This window comes from Triturus cristatus, chromosome 10 (genome assembly GCF_964204655.1).
Source record: "Triturus cristatus chromosome 10, aTriCri1.1, whole genome shotgun sequence".
Classification (NCBI taxonomy): domain Eukaryota; kingdom Metazoa; phylum Chordata; class Amphibia; order Caudata; family Salamandridae; genus Triturus; species Triturus cristatus.
This window is the reverse complement of record NC_140593.1, coordinates 137,372,128-137,396,626: the sequence shown is the minus strand read 5'-3', so window position 1 is coordinate 137,396,626 and position 24,499 is coordinate 137,372,128. Positions and strand designations below refer to the sequence as shown.

At 45.2% G+C, this 24,499-nt stretch overlaps 1 protein-coding gene across 1 annotated transcript in view; it reads right to left on the bottom strand.

Moving 5' to 3' along the window:
* Positions 1 to 24,499, bottom strand: part of LOC146789040 (collagen alpha-6(VI) chain-like) — a 748,331-nt gene that overhangs the window by 80,857 nt on the left and 642,975 nt on the right. The window contains exons 33-34 of the mRNA XM_085631021.1: positions 19,400 to 19,893; positions 12,735 to 12,831 (exon numbers count right to left, since the gene is read on the bottom strand). Coding sequence (XP_085487147.1) covers positions 12,735 to 12,831; positions 19,400 to 19,893 — 591 coding nt within the window. The remainder of the gene's footprint in view (positions 1 to 12,734; positions 12,832 to 19,399; positions 19,894 to 24,499) is intronic.

Here is a 24,499-nt window from a genome sequence, read left to right as displayed (position 1 = left end):
AGTGTGTTATAAAAACACTATTACAAGTATACAGTTATCCATACAGTCACTTATACAATCACTGAGTCTTATGTATACTTATTTATATACAACAACTGACACATACACTGGCTTTTATTTTTCTAGTTTGTTGGACATGTACCATTGAGACATATATTTGCTCATCGCCACACCCATAAAGATATTCACTCACCCAAACAACGGTTATAACATGTAGTTTTAACTTCAGATACCTACTGAATCAACTATTCACACATCTTTGGGCAGTCACACACCCCCCACCGAACCACACACACATTCACTCTCCAATACAAATACTCAGTTAACTAATCAATAAATAATATAGACTTTCACGTAGCTAGTAACCAACTGGTGCATCAGTTTACACAACCACTGACAAAGTGATACAGATATTCACACAGTTTAGTCACTATCCAATATATTTAGTGAGACACTATAAATTAGTCAAGTAAACAGTCAATCACACTGCTACTAAATCCTCCATCCAGATATTTATATTTATATATCCACTCATTCTTCAATGCAAATTGATATATATATAATACATATTTAAATAACGAACCAAACCACATTCACTGGATGATGTCATCAGTGATGTCATCAGTGATGTCATTTGAGATGTCATCGGTGATGTCACTGAACATGTCATGAATGATGTAATATGTGACATCATCAGCAGTGGATTGCGGGCGCACGAGATGTAGTTAGTACAACTAACTATATCGGAGGAATTTCAATGGTTTTGTTCGAGTGAAATGTCCAGCTAACTATAACACCCCTAAAACCTATTGTTTTTTCAGTGAATTTCTACGGTTTTTTAAATGCTAATTCCTAACTATATCAGACCTGAAACCTATGGTTTTGTCAGTGAATATATATATATATACACTTATAACATTATTGGGATCATTGTTATATACGTGTGTGTGTGTGTGTATATCACAGCGGTACAAAAGGGGGTGGTGATGGACGGAGCATCAGAACCAATCAAACGCTCACACCCAGTCAACAGATCTGGGTTTGATCCATCACCGTTCTTTAGCCCACTCTGCCACCCCAGTTCAGACATGGCCATATGCAAATCAGTCTGACCCTGTGCCTCATGGGAACAGTCCAGCACTGCCAAGCCATGCCTTCCCTGGACCAGAAACAAGCTTCCTAGGACCGGTTTCTGGCATTTCAGCCGTCTTCAGCCAGGCTTGCTTGAATCCAGTGGCAAAGTGAGCAAGGGACTCACGTCTGAGCATACCCTGCCAACTTATGGCGAACAAAGCGGTACAAAAGGGGGTGGTGATGGACGGAGCATCAGAACCAATCAAACGCTCACACCCAGTCAACAGATCTGGGTTTGATCCATCACCGTTCTTTAGCCCACTCTGCCACCCCAGTTCAGACATGGCCGTATGCAAATCAGTCTGACCCAGTGCCTCATGGGAACAGTCCAGCCCGAACTGCCAAGGCATGCCTTCCCTGGACCAGAAACAAGCTTCCTAGGACCGGTTTCTGGCATTTCAGCCGTCTTCAGCCAGGCTTGCTTGAATCCAGTGGCAAAGTGAGCAAGGGACTCACGTCTGAGCATACCCTGCCAACTTATGGCGAACAAAGCGGTACAAAAGGGGGTGGTGATAGACGGAGCATCAGAACCAATCAAACGCTCACACCCAGTCAACAGATCTGGGTTTGATCCATCACCATAGCTTGGCAGTTCGGGCTGGACTGTTCCCATGATGCACAGGGTCAGACTGATTTGTATATGGCCATGTCTGAACTGGGGTGGCAGAGTGGGCTAAAGAACGGTGATGGATCAAACCCAGATCTGTTGACTGGGTGTGAGTGGTTGATTGGTTCTGATGCTCCTTTCATCACCACTCCCTTTTGTACAGCTTTGTTCGCCATAAGTTGGCAGGGTATGCTCAGACGTGAGTCCCTTGCTCACTTTGCCACTGGATTCAAGCAAGCCTGGCTGAAGACGGCTAAAATGCCACAAACCGGTCCTAGGAAGCTTGTATCCGGTCTAAGGAAGGCATAGCTTGGCAGTTCGGGCTGGACTGTTCCCATGATGCACAGGGTCAGACTGATTTGCATATGGCCATGTCTGAACTGGGGTGGCAGAGTGGGCTAAAGAACGGTGATGTATCAAACCCAGATCTGTTGACTGGGTGTGAGTGGTTGATTGGTTCTGATGCTCCTTTCATCACCACTCCCTTTTGTACAGCTTTGTTTGCCATAAGTTGGCAGGGTATGCTCAGACGTGAGTCCCTTGCTCACTTTGCCACTGGATTCAAGCAAGCCTGGCTGAAGACGGCTGAAATGCCAGAAACCGGTCCTAGGAAGCTTGTTTCCGGTCTAAGGAAGGCATAGCTTGGCAGTTCGGGCTGGACTGTTCCCATGATGCACAGGGTCAGACTGATTTGCATATGGCCATGTCTGAACTGGGGTGGCAGAGTGGGCTAAAGAACGGTGATGGATCAAACCCAGATCTGTTGACTGGGTGTGAGTGGTTGATTGGTTCTGATGCTCCTTTCATCACCACTCCCTTTTGTACAGCTTTGTTCGCCATAAGTTGGCAGGGTATGCTCAGACGTGAGTCCCTTGCTCACTTTGCCACTGGATTCAAGCAAGCCTGGCTGAAGACGGCTAAAATGCCACAAACCGGTCCTAGGAAGCTTGTATCCGGTCTAAGGAAGGCATAGCTTGGCAGTTCGGGCTGGACTGTTCCCATGATGCACAGGGTCAGACTGATTTGCATATGGCCATGTCTGAACTGGGGTGGCAGAGTGGGCTAAAGAACGGTGATGTATCAAACCCAGATCTGTTGACTGGGTGTGAGTGGTTGATTGGTTCTGATGCTCCTTTCATCACCACTCCCTTTTGTACAGCTTTGTTTGCCATAAGTTGGCAGGGTATGCTCAGACGTGAGTCCCTTGCTCACTTTGCCACTGGATTCAAGCAAGCCTGGCTGAAGACGGCTGAAATGCCAGAAACCGGTCCTAGGAAGCTTGTTTCCGGTCTAAGGAAGGCATAGCTTGGCAGTTCGGGCTGGACTGTTCCCATGATGCACAGGGTCAGACTGATTTGCATATGGCCATGTCTGAACTGGGGTGGCAGAGTGGGCTAAAGAACGGTGATGGATCAAACCCAGATCTGTTGACTGGGTGTGAGTGGTTGATTGGTTCTGATGCTCCTTTCATCACCACTCCCTTTTGTACAGCTTTGTTCACCATAAGTTGGCAGGGTATGCTCAGACGTGAGTCCCTTGCTCACTTTGCCACTGGATTCAAGCAAGCCTGGCTGAAGACGGCTAAAATGCCACAAACCGGTCCTAGGAAGCTTGTATCCGGTCTAAGGAAGGCATAGCTTGGCAGTTCGGGCTGGACTGTTCCCATGATGCACAGGGTCAGACTGATTTGCATATGGCCATGTCTGAACTGGGGTGGCAGAGTGGGCTAAAGAACGGTGATGTATCAAACCCAGATCTGTTGACTGGGTGTGAGTGGTTGATTGGTTCTGATGCTCCTTTCATCACCACTCCCTTTTGTACAGCTTTGTTTGCCATAAGTTGGCAGGGTATGCTCAGACGTGAGTCCCTTGCTCACTTTGCCACTGGATTCAAGCAAGCCTGGCTGAAGACGGCTGAAATGCCAGAAACCGGTCCTAGGAAGCTTGTTTCCGGTCTAAGGAAGGCATAGCTTGGCAGTTCGGGCTGGACTGTTCCCATGATGCACAGGGTCAGACTGATTTGCATATGGCCATGTCTGAACTGGGGTGGCAGAGTGGGCTAAAGAACGGTGATGGATCAAACCCAGATCTGTTGACTGGGTGTGAGTGGTTGATTGGTTCTGATGCTCCTTTCATCACCACTCCCTTTTGTACAGCTTTGTTCACCATAAGTTGGCAGGGTATGCTCAGACGTGAGTCCCTTGCTCACTTTGCCACTGGATTCAACCAAGCCTGGCTGAAGACGGCTGAAATGCCAGAAACCGGTCCTAGGAAGCTTGTTTCCGGTCTAAGGAAGGCATAGCTTGGCAGTTCGGGCTGGACTGTTCCCATGATGCACAGGGTCAGACTGATTTGCATATGGCCATGTCTGAACTGGGGTGGCAGAGTGGGCTAAAGAACGTTGATGGATCCAACCCAGATCTGTTGACTGGGTGTGAGTGGTTGATTGGTTCTGATGCTCCTTTCATCACCACTCCCTTTTGTACAGCTGTGTTTATATCACACACATGTATATAACAATGATCCCAATAATGTTATATGTGTGTGTGTGTGTATATAAACGCGTATTGACGATAATGGAAGAATAAATATTTCAAAAGCACCTATCTCGGGTCTGTGTCCATCACTGGTTTCCTGTTTATCTGGAATCTTGCTGGAAAGAAGTTTTATATATATATATATTCACTGAAAAATCCATAGGTTTCAGGGGCGTTATAGTTAGCTGGACTTTTCACTCGTACAAAACCATAGAAATTCCCCTGTTATAGTTAGTTCAGCTAACTATAACTCGCGCACCCGCAATGCACTGCTGATGACGTCACATATTACATCACTCATGACATGGTCAGTGAAATCACTCATGACATCACTGATGACATCTCAAATGACATCACTGATGACATCACTGATGACATCATCCAGTGAATGTGTGTTTTTCTGAAAATTACATCATATGTTTTATATATGTATATCTCAAGGTCGATGGATGAATAAATGGTTATATAAGTGTCTAAATGGATGATTTGTTTTTGAAAAATTGATTGTATAACTGACTGATTAAGCGTATCTTAGTGAATACATGGCTTAGTGAGTAATGTTTAAATATGTAAATATCTGTATCAGTCTCTCACTTTGTGTATAAGTGGCTGCATGGGTTGGTGAGTAGCGACATGAGTGTCTATATAGGTTATTAGTTGGTTTTTTGAGTATCAGTATAAGTGTCTGATGTCTATATGGTTCGGTGGGGGGTATTACGTAGTGCATAGGTGCATGAATGAGTGACTCACTGTTTGTATGTGTTGAAGACAGCATATGTGCAGGACTGTATGGGTGGATGAGTGTGTGCATGGGTGTGTTAGTGAGTGAATGACTGTCTCAATAGTGTCTCTATGAGTAACTACATATGTTTTAAACTAGTATATGTGACTATTGGTGTATATAAGTGAATATATGTGAGAGTGAGAGATTGAAAGAGTTCCTGTATGAATAAGTATGTGTTTCTATAAGTGATTGTTAAAAAGACTGAGTATGTGTAAGTTTCTGTAGAAGTAAGTGTGGTGGTGTGTATAACTGTATATGCAGGTAAACGGATTTTTGATTCTTTATTAGCATGAGTGACTATGTGTGTCAGTAACTTTATGGATGAGTGGCGTTGTGTAACAGGATGTATAGGTGTATGAGTACATATGATGAGTGAGTACATGTATGAGTGACTGTATAGGACTGTTGGTGAATGAGTGGATGTGGATGTGGATCTTACAATTACTGAATAGGTTGTTGTATCTGGTATTGGTATGTCCATTGTTTTGAAAATTTTAATTTCTATTTTTGAATGTGTGTATCAAAGGTTATATTAGGGGGAGAGGAGGTCTGCCACTCTATCACAAGGATGATGTCATCAGTGATGTCATGAGTGATGTCACTGACCATGTCATGAGTGATGTAATATGTGACGTCATCAGCAGTGCATTGCGGGCGCGCGAGTTATAGTTAGCTGAACTAACTATAACGGGGGAATTTCGATGGTTTTGTACGAGTGAAAAGTCCAGCTAACTATAACGCCCCTGAAACCTATGGTTTTTTCAGTGAATTTCTAAGTTTTTTTAAATGCTAATTCCTAGCTATAACGTGCCTGAAACCTATGTTTTTTTCAGTGAATTTCAAAGGTTTTTTAAATGCTAATTTCTAGCTATGCCTACAGAGATAGGACATGTGAAGAAAGAAGGAAAAACACACAGAAAGAAAAAAAAGAAATGCAGAAAGAAGCAACAGAAGTCCTCAAAGACGAAGAAAAGTGCAGGAAGAAGTATAACGTGCAGAAGGAACAAACAGAAGAGCAGAAACAAGCCTTGTTGCAAAATCATCCTGTACCCTCCACTTTTTCAGACGGATACTGGTGGTAACTGAGTCTGACTAACCAGTCCTAGAGCCAGTGCTATGTTAAAAGACACTCAGAATACAGTGAAAACACCTACATACACTAGGGCACACTATGTGTTGGGGTCCCCCTGTCATTAGCATGACCTCCTCTGTAAGCCCCTAGTATATAATAGGGCAGGGGATTAAAACTACCTCTTAAAACGCACCACAGGGCGTGTTTGAACACGTCACCTCATGCCCCGTCCCCTCCCTTCCCCACTGTGTAAACACGCCCTGTAGCCGTTTTAAGTTGGGAGATTAAGTCCCCTTGAATCCTGAGGGTCCCTAGGGTCCAACTAGACCACTAGGTACCTCCAGTAAGCGCCACAGAGCTGCGTTGCAGAGAGGTGTAAAAAGTGGCACGGCCTGCACCACCTCTCTGCAACGCAGAGCAGTGCTGCTTACTGGAAGCACCTGCTGGGCTAGTTGGACCCCAGGGTCCCTCAGGATTGAAAGGGAATTATTTCCCCAACTTAAAAACGCGCCACAGGGCCTGTGGGCGTTCTGAGTTGAGAGATTAAGTCCCCTTGAATCCTAAGGGTCCCTAGGGTCAAACTAGCCCACTAGGTACCTCCAGTAAGCGCCACAGAGCTGCGTTGCATGGAGGTGTAAAAAGGGGCGTGGCCTTAGAACACCTGTCTGCAACGCAGCTCCCTGGCACATACTGGAGATACCTGTTGGGCTAGTTGGCCCTCAGGGACCCTCAGTATTGAAGGGGAATTAATTCCTCAACTTACAACTGGCGCATTTGCAGAGTGCTGCAAGGAGGGGGCGTGGCCTCCGGCGCGATGCCGGTCTTTTATTTATTTATTTTTAAGAAGGAGGGCTGTGTGGCCCCCTTTCTTTTTCTAATTTATTATCCCTGGGAACCCCATCCCCCAGGGCCTGCACCCTAATTTTTATTGTTGAAAAAAGTTAATTTGGGACCCCAACCCCCAGGTCATGGCCTTTTATTTATTTTTTTATTCTTTAGGAGGGGGGCTGTGTTGCCCCCTCCTCAGGCCACTTATGGCCCCGGGGACCCCATCCCCCGGGGCCAGCCTTTGTTTTTTATTTAAAAAAACATATATATATATTTATAGAAACACCTAGGACATGCTGGACAAACCGTATGTACCTATCACCATGACGATTTGCGTGATATTCATTAAAAGGCGACTATGCATACAATGAATCCACGTAGAATGTATTCACACCGCTAGTGAAGCTCTGACATGTCTGACACCCTACCGTGCCTAATCCTGGCGCCCCCGCTGGTGGGTGCTCTCCAAGTAGACACCCTTGTCGCTTATTTATACAAACATGGGTAGCTATTGACTGGCACATTTAATACACATGCACACCAAGCCATTCAAAGGGGATTCGACAAAAATTCGACCAAACTATGCAAGAAACCCCCTCACGGTTACTAAAACACACATCCACCGCCGGATGTGTAATACTTTTTATTTTACTCTCTGGAAAGGAGACAAACCTCACTTGAAAGTCACAGCGTGCTCCTGGCTGAGCCCAATGCTGTGTTACACCCACCAGTGCCCGCCGAGTGCCACACACCTCTGTGTTGTATTCCACCAGCTAGTGCGTATGCTATGACACTCTCTAACCCATGTGCACTGTAACACCACCCCGTGAATATGTCATGCCACACTTGCCTTCGCACGGGTTATATTGCCCCATCTAAAGTGCCTTCCTCGATGCCTATGTTATAAAGCACAGCGCTATGCCATACATATTACAATCTGGGATCCATATCTTTGTCACAGTGCATATGCAATGTTACACTACCCAGCACATATTTTATATTACAACTTTAGAGACTACTTAGGTTACACAACACTGCCCTGTGCATATTACACTCCAAGGCGCATATCACATAGCAAGCGCTAGTGCCTGTGCTATCTCGCGCTCTCCAATGAATCTGTCATTGCGCACAATGTATTGCATATTATATTTCACGCCCCGGTTCATCTTATATCACACTTTTTGGTTCATAGTTTACACCATATACTATATCTAGTTTTCATTTTCAATCGTGCTCTCAGGACTATGTTCTATATAACACTGCGTCCACCTACCCTTTTCATGGGCATTACATTTTGCGATGGGGGGTGGAGGGTCAGGGGATGTGTCTGCCAAGTGAGCCCGGAGTCACAGTCCCAAACGTCCTGTTCTTCCTGAATAAAAGTGAGATTATGCTGCATACTTGTTCATATTTTAAGTAGTTCGCACAGACACACATTTTAAAAACAATAAAGTTCCTAATACCCATCTTCTATGAACAGTTAGCTTGCTGCCTCATCCACCTCCTCCCTATCCTCTGTTGTCTGAATCCATGGACTAGCCTCCTCCCTACTGCCATGCATGGTTGGATGTGCTGCCACTGCCCTGCATTTAGCATGATGTACCAGTCCACTCATCCTGCCCTCCATTACCCAATTCTATGGCCCATCATTGACCTCCTGCTTAGCCTCTGTGCTTTGCTTGCTGCCCCTATTCTCCTTCCCCCTGCCCTCCGATGTCTTTGTGCACGCCCCTGCTCAATCCTTTTTGACCACCATGTTCCATTGACCTGCCACTCCTATCTACTCTAAGTGTTCTGTTGAGCTCCCCTACCACCTGCCTAGCATTGTCAGATAACTGTAACCTGTCCCTGCCACCTCCACCATGCCTGTCCACATGCCATGCCCCTATCCCCTTCCTCCTGTCCTCCATGGTCCATTTTACTGCCACACCCTTCTGCCCTCCCTGGTCTGTTGTGCTGCAACTGCTCCTCCTGCCTGCCCCGCACGGTCTGTTGTGAGGCCCCTTCCCCAGAACTCTCTTGTCTGTGCCCAGGTCCTGACCCTCCCTTCTATCCTCCATGGTCCTTTGTGCATGCCCCTGCACCCTCCTTCTTGCCCATCATAGCCATTGTGCTGCCACTAACCCTCCCGCTTGCCATGCATGGTCTTCTGTGCTGCCATGGCCCCTCCCACCTTCCCTGTGTGGTCAGCTAGCTGCTCCTGACACCCTCCCACCTTCCCTCCATGGTCTGTGTGTATGCCATCATAGTCTCACTGTTGCTCTCCATGGTGTGTCTTGTTTCTAGTGCCCATCCTGCCTGACCTCCATGGTCATCTTGGTGCTCCTGCCCTGCCCCCTTGCCCCCAGCCCTCTGTTTCCATGTGCAGACCCCTATTCTCTCCCTCCTGGCTTGTCGGTTCCATTGTAATGCCCCTGATCCGTCCCTCCTGCCCTTTATGGTCTGTTATGCTGCAGCTTTCTCTCCTGTCTGTCCATTATGGTCAGCTAGCTACCATTGCCTCTTTCCCCTCTGTTGTCTGTTGTCCATGTGCATGGTCCTGTCCCCTCCCTATTGCTTTCTATGGATTGTTGTGCTGCACTCCCGTCCCGCATGCCCTGTGTGGTGTATTGTGCTGCTGCAAACCCTGATGCCTGCCCTGTAGGGTCAGTTTGGTGCACCTCTCAATGTCCCTCCTGTCCTCTGTTATCCGAGTCCATGTCCCTACCCCAATTCCTCATGCCTACCATGATCCAATGTACCATACTTGCGAACATTTTGAACTTGGTAAGAGGGAGATTTTGAAATAAAACTGGGGTATTGATTTTCCCCTTTGAGTTACATTGAAAAAGAGAAGATTGTAGACAGGAAACAGATCAAGTAAAGCCCATTTGAGCTTAAAAACATTGGACGTTTCCTGGCTGAAACGGGTCTGTTGGCATGTATGGTTGTATGACCACTGCCTCTTCCTTCTGCCCACAATGGTCTATTATATTGCCACAGCCTCTCTTGCCAGTCCTGTATTGTTGGTTTGTTGCCCCTGCCTCCCTTTCCACTGCCCTCCATAGTCTGTTGTGCTGCCACTGCCCTTCCTGCCTGCCTAGTGTGGTCAAATTGTTGCCTCTGCACTCTTCTACCTGCCTTCAATTTTCAGAGTCCGTGCCCCTGGCCTCTGCCTCTCAACAGTATCCCAATGAACAACTAGATTGCTAACATTCTATATTTATTACAAAAGTGTGGAATGCCTGACGTCATCTTGATGTAATCAAAACTGTAATGCCTAGAGCATTTCCTTTAGAAATTACATATATGAGAGGGTCTTATTTGCATCAAAATTATGGTTAGTGCTCTAAAAAACTAAAATGAGGACATATTTTCTGAGTTTTCAAATAGCGACAAAGAACTTTTAAATTATTTGTAATCTTAGTTTTTTTATCCAGTTGACCACTTGATTAAATGTTGCATCCAAGGGGAGAGGGTGTGGTGTTACTTCCAGAGCTGCAGACTTTGCAACTGGGGAACCAGGTTGGAGTTTCTGCTTCAGCTCAACATTCTGTGATTCTGGTCAAATCACTTAGTCTCCCCATGTCTACAACCAAAATGAATTTGATCTTGTGTGATGTAACCAATGTTCATGTAAAGCACTCCAATACCTGACAAGTCTGCACTATATAAAACTGCAAATACACAAAAAATAAGTGTTTTGCACACTTCTGTCATTGGGCTACATTTGGGCTACATCTGGGTGATATTTGGGCTACATTTGGGCTCTTTTGTCTCTGGTGGCCATTTTAGGAGATTTATTTGTTATGAAGTTTCCTAATTTCCTCATTTACTGCAGTCTCCTCAGTAGGAAATGCTTTCAGTTTTTTACTTTTATTCCATCAAGAAGGTATTCAGATATGTCACACATTTGCCATAAATTCTGAATGTTAGCACTCTAGTTGCTCATTAGATCACTGTAGTAAAGCTACTGCTCACCACGGAAGTCTGCTGCTGGTATTCAAAGTGCATGTTTCAGTCTGCATGTCAGAATGTTTTTATGAAATAAAAGAGGATTTCAGAAGTCAAAATGTGCCCTAGTTTTTCTTTCTGCAGCACTAATCATAATTTATATGGCAAAATGAACCCCCTCATTTTGTTCCTTTGTAAATAAATGTTTTAAGTGTTACCACTTTATTCCAATCAAGATGGCTTCAGGTGTGCCATACTTTTGTCATAAGTAAGACAGTAAGCGCTCTAGTTGTTCTTAAGAACACTCTGGGACATTCTGTCATTGGGCTATACTTGGGCTACATCTGGGTGATATTTGGGCTACATTTGGGCTCCTTTGTCTCTGGTGGCCATCTTGGGAGATTTATTTGTTATTAAGTTTTCTAATTTCCTCATTTACTGCAGTCTCCTCAGTAGGAAATACTTTCAGTTTTTTAGTTTGATTCCATCAAGAAGGCATTCAGATGTGTCACACATTTTCCATAAATTCTGAATGTTAGCACTCTAGTTGCTCATTAGATCACTGTAGTAAAGCTATTGCTCAACAGGCAAGTCTGCTGCTGGTATTCAAAGTGCATGTTTCAGTCTGCATGTCAGAATGTTTTTATGAAATAAAAGAGGATTTCAGAAGTCAAAATGTGCCCTAGTTTTTCTTTCTGCAGCACTAATCATAATTTATATGGCAAAATGAACCCCCTCATTTTGTTCCTTTGTAAATTAAATGTTTTAAGTGTTACCACTTCATTCCAATCAAGATGGCTTCAGGTGTGCCATACTTTTGTCATAAGTAAGACTGTTAGCGCTCCAGTTGTTCTTTAGAGCACTCTGGGAAGCTGCAGTAGAACACAAAGGAATCAACTGACAGTCTCTGCCCTTGTTGGATGTACATGTTTTACTGAGAATGTCAGACTTCATTCTTACATGACTGAGAAAGATAATGTGAATTTACAGAAAATATGCTCTCAGTTTAGTTAATAGATCACCTTCCAAACCTCTGTGGGAAAAGTATGAGAAGATAGTTTTCTCTCAAACATGGTTCATGATATCACAGCAGAAGGCTTTTTCACATGGTAAAATCACCTTAAAACACACCACAAGTCCTAAAATGAGTATGGTACCATCAACAAATGATTTATAATGTAACTAAAGTCTTAAAACCTTCTATTAACTGCAATGCTTTTTAATGAGGTGCTATCATGTATATTGGTCCCAAGATGGCTGCCAACACTTCTTGGATGAAGTACTGACAGCCAATCAGATCTCACGATGAGATGTGTGGTTAGGCTCCGCCCAGATATGTATGTGATTTTACTTTTGATTTTCTCAGGAACTACTGAACAGATTGACACCATATATGCAAAAGGCACATGCCTGACCTGAGGACTACCTCTTTGCCAAATTTCAAGTAATTCTGTTCAGCCGTTCGGGCTGTATCTTGGACTAAAGGTCCCTATGGAAAATTGCATGGGGAAAAGCGTTTTGGGACCCCCCTTTTTTCTCAGCCCCCGCTTGACGAATCCCCCCCGAGACTTTCAGGGTAGAAGCGGAGCGGAGCGGAGCGGAGCGCCCCACCTATTTTGAAAATTTCGCGAGGATTCCTATGGAAAAACGGTCCTAACTATAACTATCTACTGGCGACCACCAGTAGATAATATATATATATATATATATATATATATATATATATATATATATATATATATATATATATATATATATATATATATATATATATATATATATAAAATTATTATTTAGCCATTTACGAGAGGAAGAAATGCAGAATTTTATTGTTACTTACCATAGCACAATGCGCATTGCTGTAGTCTTCTTATCAGTGAGTCATGTTCGTCTCCAGCGCTATACTGTAGTATCTGAAACATCCCAGTGGTATCCAACTGTGCACAAAAGATGGTACAGAATGAAACTCTTCACATCACACAAACATAGTTAATATATTTTCTAAAAACACTCCTTTCTATTTCCCGATACCAATGACCATTCAACTCTTTTGGACTTATCTAAATATGTAAATTACACGAGTAAATCTACACATGTAAATTTACTCACCACTTCCCAGTGTAAATTTATTACAAAGTGTAGACTGATGTTTTCACTCTATGAAACAGGGTGTGGAACTACATTCATTAGTGTAAAGTTACTATTATTAACTTTTAAAAAGTAGGCAGAGTTCTCCATTAACGGGACAGATATCTCCCTATGGTAACTTTAAAAATATTTTTAAAGTTAAATATTTCTGTAAATTAATGTAAATGAAATATAGAAAATGTTACAGTACTGGTAATTTAAATTTGAATTAAATATTTTAATAATTTAAATATATTCGATTAACATTATTTTCTGAAAGATTTATGTTAAAAAAAAGTGTACCCAAAGTAAAATATGTACATTTATTTATTATGGTTTAAACTTTACTAAAAGTTATTTATAGAACTTGTTTAAATTGATTTAATTATTACAAAAATAAAGATACATTTACTTTTAAATTAAAAAAGTTATTAAAATATTTCATAATTAAAAAAATGTAATGTATTTTTTTCTAAAAAATTAGGTTTATATACATTTTTTAAAAGTAAAAAAAAATCATAAATTCTAACATAATTTCCTATGGGGTGCTATTTTAAGTCCCTTTATCACTTATTTTCTATGGGAGGGTGTTGAAGTGCAAGTGGTGTGCTTGTGGGATGCTTGACTTACTCCAGGTCTGAGCTGGAGACATGTGCAACTTGTTTTGGGACCTTTGTGGCTGCAGTAGTTTTAGAAGTGAAGTTTGTGACTAGGAATATGCTTATTCAATGTGGCTGTGAGCATGTCTCTACCTAAACCCCTCCTTAACCCTTCATAAACCCCTCATCAATCCTTCCTAAAAATCATCTATTAAGTTGTTAGTATGCCTCATTTTCCAGCTTTTATTTTCAGATTTGATCTATCGTTCATGCACTGCCCTCCCGTGGTCTAAACCAGGGATTTCCAACCTTTTCTGTAAAAAGAGCTACTTATATTCAATGAGCCTCATCCTGAGCATTTAATATTATTGATGAAATAGCAACCAACATATTTGAGATTGTCAGCAGTGATAACAAAGGTGCATTAGGCAGGTTTGCCAGCAATCACCCTGGCACCAAGGTGATAATACGAGCAATAAGTCTTTCCAACTAAAATAGTTTTAAATACATTTTCGAAATTCAGCCATTTTCTCCAAACATCAGCCTATGAGTTCTGCAAATGCACACATTTTTGTGTCCAATATGTGATTTTATGATTTTGGTATACATATAATAACTCAACCAAGCAAAAGCTTATATGCTAGTAGGCTAGACTATATATGGGAGAGCTACTCACAGATAGCTGGAGAGCTACCAGTTGCTCACAAGCCACAAGTTGGAGACTCCTGGTGTAAACAGTTGGATCTGACAGTGAGGAAGGTGGGAGTGGCACCACGCAGAACCAAGAATAGATGGACTAACACAGGTTTGGCCTGGATAGCTAGCAACTGGTCCAACTGCTCCACAAAATGAAGCTGCAGGGTACGCGTGGAGTTTTGCAGAACAAACTATTCTTTTGAGAACCCTTGTAGTCCGAGAAGCATCTGAAACCACATTGCAGAAACGGTTTTGTTGGTTTGGAAATGGTGTTTAAACTGGCTAATGGCCACTTTCTTCCCTAGTGGATGATGTCCCTTGTCAGACCCAAGTGTGACACAGTTCTGATTAACTGAATCTTCTTAGAGGCAACTAAGGTGCTGAGGAAGTTCACAGAATGCCCAAGACTGATTACGGCCCTTAGTGTCAGAGCAAGGTCAGACCATGACACGTCCTTTGATGCCACTTTGTTAAGGCAAAAACCTAGGTAAGAGGACCACTTGGCATATGCTGAGGTCAGGGTACAGACTGTTCGTGTCTATGATTGAAGTACTGATGAGATGTTGGCACAACAACAGTTTCTGCTTTCCTGCATCTTTAGCACATGATCAGCACCCAACTCTGATGGGATCTACTGAAGCATCTATGAATAACTCAGGGACCGGGAGCTACGGCGAAACTGGCAGTGGCAGAAGATACAAAGGGCCTGTTTCTACATCTGATTCTCAGATGCTTAGTGCTGTAACCGGGAGGTCCAACATCAGCACTTGAAGCTGAAGAGGAAAAACTGGGTAGTCTCCCTGTCATCTATCTTCACACTCAGTGTCTAGGGGACGAGTCTGAAGTAAGAATGGAGTATATCATGGAGGAAAATATTACATTTGGATTGAGTAAGAACTGGCAACTCCTGATCCTGCTGTTCCTGATATCATAGGTCAGGAAAGTCTAAATAATTTGCCATAGGATCCACTTTCCCTTAGAGGAGAGCAAACAGAGAAGGTTGGTGCCAAATCCTGTTCCCCCAAAATATGTAGTAGCATGATGTCTGACTAAATTGCATACAGGTGGTACCTCTGACATTGTTGCAATAACTTAATGAGACTATTGTGGCATGAGAGAGGTGAGACATCTCTGTACTCCTGCATACTCCTGTATCTCTTGTTGTTTGTGTTAACAGGCGGTGTGCCCAAGAACTACGGAAGGCCAATATCCTTGGCTTTTTGCAACAGGGATCTACAATCACCAGTCAAATACACCTGGCCTTCTGATTAATTGATTCTGTCAGTCTATTAGAGGATGGGTGACTGGGAAGAGGTCTGCAGAGCCAGCTGAGGCTCCATCATCGGAAATGTGTCAGTTCTCTAAGCTCAATCAGGTGGGGGAACTACCTGTTTAATGGGACGTGGTTCACTCCTCCCACCAAACTATATATGGCCCCCTTATATTGGGAACACACTTGTCAAATTCAACAAAAAATTATAACAACAGTCATGAAACTCTAAACAACTTAAATCAATCAATCAGTGGATTTCCAAACGCGCAGCTAATCACACAGGAGGCAATTGATGTGCAGGGGAAGAGGCAGTTGCAGAGAGATCAGTTGAACAGCCAGGCCTTGAGTGCCTTCCTGAATTCCAGAAGAAAGGTGGAGCTTCAGAGGTGCAGAGGGAGGTCGTTTTAGGATTTCACCGCTAGGTAGGAGAAGGAGCGCCCTCCTCTGTTACTCCAGTGAATGCGAGGGGTGTATGCAAGGGACAGCGATGTAGATCGCAGATGTCTGGAGGATCAGTGGAAGTTCATGTGGTGGTTGATGTAAGCTAAACCTTGGTTGTGCAAGGCCTTGTAGGTGTGGATCAACATCTTGAATTGGGTGATGTTGATCCATTTGAAGAGGTCGAGGATGACTCTGGCTGCAGAGTTCTGAATGTTCTGAAGTCTCTTCAGGAGGTGGGTGGTGATTTCTGTGTACAGTGTGTTGCCATAGTCCAAACAGCTGGTGTTTATGGCCTGGGTGACGGTGCGTCTGATGGTGATGGGGAGCCACTTGAAGATCTTCCATAGCATACGGAGTGTTAGGAAGCAGGCAGAGGGGACTGCGTTGATCTGGAATTTCATGGTAAGCTTGCTTTCCAGTATTATGCCATGGTTTCTTGCATAGTCTGTGGGTGTGGGTGAGGGTCCGAGTTCCACTGTCACCACAAATCCTTCCATGGTGAGGGGTTGTTGCCAAAGATCAGACCCCCATGGTTGTGTGGTTTTCCAGTAAGGAAGGAGGTGATCCACTTGAGTTTGTTTCCTTGAATTCCGATGTGATGTAATCTCTTGATCAAGGTGTGGTGGGATATGGTTTTGAATGCCGCGGAGAGGATGAGGAGGATCAGAGCTGCCATTTCTCCTCAGTCGTGGAGGGTTCTGATGTTGTTGGTGTCTGCGAACAAGGTGGTTTTGGTGCAGTGGTTGGAGCGGAATCAGATTGGGAGGTGTTGATAAGATGGTTGTTCTCCAGGTGTTGCGTGAGTTATCATTTCGGTCTTTTCCAGGACTTTGGCAGGGAAAGGGAGCAGTGAGAGGAGCCTGTAGTTTTTGAGGTCGCATGGGGTCGGCGATTGGTTTATTTAGAAGGGTTTTGCTTTTGCGTGTTTCCATCCTTCGGGTAAAGTGGCTAAGATGAGAGAGGCTTTGAAGAGGGTATTGAGATTGCTGCTGCTTCTGTTGCCTCTGAGGTTGAAGATGTGGTGCAGATAGGGGTTCGCGGGGGCTCTGGAGAGGACTGAGTACAATATGGCTGTGGTGTCCTGTGGGGTGAGCAGGTCCAAGTTGGTGTGTGGATGGTTCTGGGTGGGTTCTGTGGGTGCATGGTGAAAAAAGTCAGAAAGGGTGGACTGGGGTTTGACATTTTTGTAGATGGTGGAGATCTCTTCATGGAAGAAGCCTGCCAGTTTATCGCACCATTCTTGTGATGGGGTGATGCTGTTTTTGGTGGCGGTGAGGTTGGAGAACTCTCTGGCGAAGAGTTCTTTGCTGTGGCTGGAGCTAGCTTCAATGCAACCTGCAAGGGTGTTCTTTTTAGTTTCTCTCCGAAGCCAGTGATAGTGGTTGAGTGCCATCTTGAAGATGGTCCTGTCTGCTGTGTCCTTGCTAGTGCGCCATTTTCATTCTAATTACTTACAATCGCGTTTCGATGCTCTCAGGTCTTTGTTGTGTCATGTAGCCTTTTTGGCGGATGTCCTGTGTTACTGGGTTTGATGGGGGTGATGTTGTTGGCGCAGTTGGTGATGCAGGTGGTAAAGTCCAGGTTGGGAGCCGATCCTGGGTGGGAAGTGTTAAGGGCGTTGGAGCGCTGACTCTCTGATACTTTGCTCCAGCTGCAGTGGGGTGAGCAGGGAAGCTTGGAGGCGGTGGTGGGGGGCTGTGATGCTGAAGTGGATGATGGCTTGGTCTGTCCAAGTGAGTTTGGAGACATGGCTGAACTTGAATCTGTTGCTTGAAATGTAGAGAGGGTCAAGCGTGTGTCTTTAGATGTGAGTGGGGCTGGTGACCAGTTGGGTGAGTCTGATGTTGTCCATGCTTTCGAGGAGGCTGGTGGTGTTGGCGTGGTTGAAGTTATTGCAGTGGCAGTTAAGATCCTAGAGGAAGATGTAGTCTCTAGAGTCTATGGCAAGCAGGGCTATGAAGTCCGGGTTGGTGTTGCAAAAGCTGGGGCGCAGACCTGGAGGTGTGTATGCGAGGGTGCCTCTGAAGGTGGATTTTTAATCTGTTCGGAGTTTGAAGTTTAGGTGTTCCATGATTAGGGTGGCATCGTCTGTGGTGGTGCAGTGGATAGTCTCTCTGCAGATGATGGCGATTCCACCTCCGTGTTTGTTGACCCAGTCACGGTGTGCACTCTTGTAGCTGTCAGGTGTTGCTGAGGCGATGTCAAGTGTGGATGAGGGGGTAAGCCAGGTTTTGGTAAGGAAGATGACATCGGTGAGGTTGGTGATGATGTCCCAGATTTCGTTGGTGTGCTTGTAGAGAGATCATGTGTTGAGAAGGAGGCAGTCGAGTTGTCCCGGTGTGGGAGTGCTGTGCTGTTTTGGTCAGCGGTGGTGTGGTGGTCGCAGTGGCAGGTGCTCCAGTGCTGCAGGAGAAGAGGCAATGTAGGCAGTAGAAAGGTCCTACTATAGAACGGGGCACTGTGTGGCAGCAGTTGTTGTTGCTGTAACCAGTGTGCAAGGCTCGAAATTCAGGTGCATTGTATTTGCGGGGGGTAGGAGATCCAGGGTTACTGGTGCTGGGCACGGTCCATGTGAGGCAAAGAAGGAATAAAGCAAGCAGGCAGAAAACGGGCAAAGAAAAGCAAAAAGGCAAAAAGCAAGCAGGCAGAAAACAGGCAAAGAAGGTTTTGAGCGAAGCAGAGTCAAGACCCAGAGAGGGTCATAGCGGAATCAGGGCACCACGAAGGTCAGCTGCTCGCCGGAGGCGAGAGGTTCAATGGGGCCATGCTGAGGCCTACATTAAGTAAATCCTGGGAGGAGAGAGGGGCGCTGGGTGGTGGGGGCGGGGCTGGCAGGTGAGGTGGGAAGCAGGCAGCAAAAACGGGGAGGTAGCTGGAAGGAATAACAGAAAGCAAAAGCGAGGAGAAATAAAGCAAAGAAGGAATAAAGCAAGCAGGCAGAAAAAAAGCAAAGGAAGGCAAATAGGCAAAGAATGGAATAAAGAAAAGTGGGCAGAATACTGCAAGAAAAGCAAAAAGGCAAAGAAGGAATAAACAAGCAAGCAGAAAATTGGCAAAGAAAGGCTCAAGAGCGACCCATAGAGGGTCAAAGTGGAATCAGGGTACCAAGGGAGGTCAGCTGCTTGGTGGAGGCGAGAGGAGTTGGTCAGGGATCTGCTTCATTCTTAGTTGAAAGAGTCAGAACTGGAAAGGTAAAACCTAAGCTACCCCTTTTAAAAAGTTGGATGTGCATTGTAGAATCCATGTGTAGTGCAAGTCCTGCTCATCTGCTTTTTTTGGAAATGTGGATCACCAGTGCACTAAATTCTATTATCTTTTATCTTCACAGCATTGATAATACGTGAATGAAACTAGAAACAGAGTTCTTACCTTGAAGGCTTCTTGAATATGTGGTACACTGTTAAAAGCTATCACCACAGGAACAATGTCAAGGGCACTAAACTCCATGACCGCTGTCTGGATAGAAGGAGCATCCTCCGACTGGCCATTGCTGAAGAACACTGCCACTTTTCTCACGTTGGCACCTTGGAGGGTCCTCTTGAAGACATTCCGAGCCACAAATCTCATGGTCCGGCCGACGTTCCGCCCGCTGGAAGACCTCTCGAATGGTATCCCTCTCACAGCAGTGAGAAGCTGACTCCTGCTGCGTAGGTCAGAGAAGCGCACCAGGTACTTGTTGTTGTAGTTGTACGACAAAATGGCTACCCGGGCACCACTGGGGCAGTTGCTCTCTCTGATGTTGAGCAGACTCACAACTGAAAGCACAGTGTCCCTCATCTTCCGAAACACGTCTGGTGTGACGTCCTTGGACATGTCTAATGCAAACACCAACTCAGTAGGGTACACAGGGCAGATCGGATTTCCTGAAAAGCAATAACCTGATTGTTAAGTGATGAAAAATTAAGATGTTGCTGGAACAGCTTCTATAAAGAACCTGAATATGATTGGCTGTCATGTTCCTGTGTTCCAGCCTGACTTTGCTTGTTTGAGTGACAAGTTTATTTATGCATCAGGACCTCTAACAGATTGCTGCTCTAACTGGCGGTGGAGACTACATATCCCAGAATTGAAAATGTCACATCTTGGGCAACTGCTGTAAACCTTTCTTAAAGCTGAATTGATAGTCCTAGCAGGATGTCATTTACGGAAACCATATTGAAGGGTATGTTTTCATAATTCGTAAGACCAACACCCCAGCAACCAAAGGTGCTGGGGAGTGGATTTGAGCATTACCGAATCATATTGTTCACTAACATATGGCTCTGCTGCTTTATTTCAGTATAGGTAGAGAAACAGGCTGCCCTGTGCCACAAACTCGCCTTTGCACATAGCGCAAAGGTGTGTGCGTTCGGTACAGCATAGGTTTTATACTGAAAGAGTATTCTTCTAATACAAAATGCTATGCCTAGACACATTTTGAAACTTTTCACACATTGGGTATGTGCTCTACAGTGTAGGACACATACAAGGTGTGAAAAGTTAGGAGAACTTAAAAGATTTCTCCTTTGTAATGCCTGACTGAAGGAGGCATTATTTTTTAGTTCAAGGCCCTGTCTACCAATAACGATGAGAATGCCCATGCGTCAAAAACTATGGGGACGCCCATGTACCACCCACAGAATGTCCCCTTGGCGCAAAGTAACACTAAACAGTGCAAAGCACTATTTGCAATACCTTATGGCTACTTTCCACTGCTAAAAATGTTTGGGCTGGGAAGTAAATAGTTTGCGCCTCTTAGTGTCACTTTTCGTGGCTTTGAGGTAGCACAAAATATTGATATATCTGCCCTTTAGTGTTCTGTGAATTTGCAGTTATAATACAAGGAAACCCCAGGGGAGCTGTAGAGGATCCTACGTTCACTTCAAGAAAAAGAGGGTTTAATTTAACGATGGCAAGCTGCTTATAAGTTATCCGCACCCAATCAAACACATTCCAATGTATGTTTGACTGACAAGACTTATTAAAAGTTGTATTTAGATGAGTACTTACCGTGTGAACAAGCTAAGAAAGGGAAAGATCAGAGAGAGAGAAGTGTTATTCCCAAGTTCAAATGTATATTTTCAACATGTACCTGCTAGTAATACAATACCATTTAACATTAACTTTTTCAGTTCTGGGATCTCAAATCCTGGCAGAAACGTCTGAGTGCCAGTTACAGCCATTAACAGTTTAAGACAGAGGTGCAACCAGTGGCGGCTTGCACAGGTAACGTGGTTTGGCAGGGCAGGGTGGGGGGTAGTGGAGTTCGACATACAAAGGGAAAGGTGAAAGTAAATAAATAAATAAATAAAACCACTGACTTGCACTCGCTGCATTGCCGAGTCGGCGTTGCGGCGGGTGCAAGATAAGTAGTTGTATTTCTTTCTTTCTTTACTTTCACCTTTCCTGTCGTCTGTCAAATTCTACTACCCCCACCCCACCTCACCGCGCCACAGCGTTACCTGTGCCAGCCGCCACTGGGTCCAGGAGAGCTTAATTCACCACGCAAATAAGTTAAATTTAGAGTCTTTTATGTACATTTATTTTGAATGAATGTGTTGGCTGGACGCATGGGGATCTATTCACAAAGGTAAACGGACACATGAGTAAATCTATACATGAAAATTTACTCTTACAGTTTTGAGTAAATTTACTAATTTTGGTTAATCACCATTCTTGGGTGTGTTTTTTTACAGAAAAGTGTCTCCACCGCAATAAACCAGGGTGTTGCACCTACTTTACAACAGTGAAGTTACTACTAGCAAATTTACAACTGTTTTTATGATTCCGCACACTTGGTGGAGATCTCTGTCACTGGGGCGAAATCGCCACCAAAGGGAGAAGATATCTTCAACCGGAGTGGAGTTCTTGCTATGATAAAGTATAGGTAAAAATGTAAACATTTATTAAACTTAAAAAAATATTAAAAATACGGCTATGTGAAATATTAATGTAAATAAAGGTATAAAAGTACTTTAGTCTAGAACAAATTAATTCATATGTTATCGTATTTTTAATTTCATTGTAGACTAAATATATAATTATTTTGATATATTAAATTTAAAATATATTCTTTAAGTATTAATACTTTTATGTATTGATATATACATTTTATGTAGTTACAATAGTATTTTTAAAATTATTTATACAATTTTAAACATTAAGGTGCCGATTCCGATCGGGTAAAACCCGGGTACCAATGGTCGTACGGAGCGCATTCTCTGTACGACTCGTACCCGGGAAATCCTCCTTTCAAACCAGCAAGTACGATTCGTACAGAAATACCAATTCCGTACGAATCGTAAAAAACTATGTGCGGCGAAAAAATACCCACAATTCCAATCCGGGACATAGCGTACGTGACGTCCAGACGGAGTCAGGCAGCGTTCTACAGACCAGTAAGTACGATTTGTGCCTACGTCACTCCGCACGGCTCATTTTTTACGGCAGCCAAAAACTCCTGGGAAATTGAGGATGACGCGAAGAAGGAGCAGCGGTACGCGACAGACTGCCATGGACCCCATCCTACGTGTCATCCCGGCCCTCCTAGCCTACGACCTGGTGCACTGAAACCGCCGCGCACGCCGCAGAAGGTCAGCACAACACCCAGGGGCAAAGGGGGGGCGAGGGGCAGGAAACATAACCTCTACCTAATTTTAAAAATACCATATACTGTAACCTCTACCTAATTTTAAAAATACCATATACTGTCCATACATTACCTCCAGGGTCTGGTCACTTCGGGGGGGCGTGTCCACCAATCCCCGCGTACGCGTACCCGTCACCACTACAATGGTGGTACGGGCCGTACCCACACCCTCAGAGCGTGTGTACGGCCCGTACCACGCGTACCCCTACATCACCACTACAATGGTAGTACGGGCCGTACCGACGCCCTCAAAGCGTGGGTACGGCCCGTACCACCATTGTAGTGGTGATGTAGGTGTACGCGCCGTACCCACGCCCTCAGAGCGTGTATACGGCCCGTACCACGCGTACCCCTACATCACCACTACAATGGTGGTACGGCCCGTACCCACGCTTTGAGGGCGTGGGTAAGGCCCGTACCACCATTGTAGTGGTGATGTAGGGGTACGTGTGGTATGGGCCGTACACGCGCTCTGAGGGCGTGGGTACGGCCCGTACCACCATTGCAGTGGTGATGTAGGGGTACGCGTGGTACGGGCCGTACACACGCCCTGAGGGCGTGGGTACGGCGCGTACACCTACATCACCACTACAATGCTGGTACAGGCTGTAACCACGCTCTGAGGGCGTGGGTACGGCCCATACCACCATTGTAGTGGTGATGTAGGGGTACGCGTGGTACGGACCGTACCCAACCTATGAATGCGGGGGTACGGACCGCATCACCCGTACCCCTAGGGCACCAGTACATTTGTGATACAAGGCGTACACACGCCACAAATGTTGGCTTAGGGCCTGGTGCAGCATATAACCAGTATATTGGGGTGTGTTCATGGCCAGGACAGCAGTGTACTGCACCAAGGGTGCAGGTGGGTGGGTGGGTGTCTGCCTAGGAGTCCCAGCAGTGGACAAAGACATGTGAGGTGTGGGTGCCTATCACTCCCAGCAGTGGACAGAGACATGTGAGGGGTGGGTGCAGAGGAATACCAGCAGTGGACAGAGACATGTGAGGGGTGGGTGCAGAGGAATACCAGCAGTGGACAGAGACATGTGAGGGGTGGGTGCCTATCCTTCCCAGCAGTGGACAGAGACATGGGGGTGGGTGCCTATCACTCCCAGCAGTGGACAGAGACATGTGAGGGGTGGGTGCAGAGGAATACCAGCAGTGGACAGAGATATGCGAGGGGTGGGTGCAGAGGAATACCAGCAGTGGACAGAGACATGGGGGTGGGTGCCTATCACTCCCAGCAGTGGACAGAGACATGTGAGGGGTGGGCGCCTATCACTCCCAGCAGTGGACAGAGACATGTGAGGGGTGGGTGCAGAGGAATACCAGCAGTGGACAGAGACATGTGAGGGGTGGGTGCCTATCACTCCCAGCAGTGGACAGAGACATGTAAGCGGTGGGTGCAGAGGAATACCAGCAGTGGACAGAGACATGTGAGGGGTGGGTGCCTATCACTCCCAGCAGTGGACAGAGACATGGGGGTGGGTGCCTATCACACCCAGCAGTGTACTGAGACATGTGAGGGGTGGGTACAGAGGAATACCAGCAGTGGACAGAGACATGTGAGGGTGGGTGCAGAGGAATACCAGCAGTGGACAGAGACATGTGAGGGGTGGGTGCAGAGGAATTCCAGCAGTGGACAGAGACATGTGAGGGGTGGGTGCCTATCACTCCCCGCAGTGGAGAGAGACATGGGGGTGGGTGCCTATAACTCCCAGCAGTGGACAGAGACATGTGAGGGGTGGGTGCAGAGGAATACCAGCACTGGACAGAGACATGTGAGGGTGGGTGCAGAGGAATACCAGCAGTGGACAGAGACATGTGAGGGGTGGGTG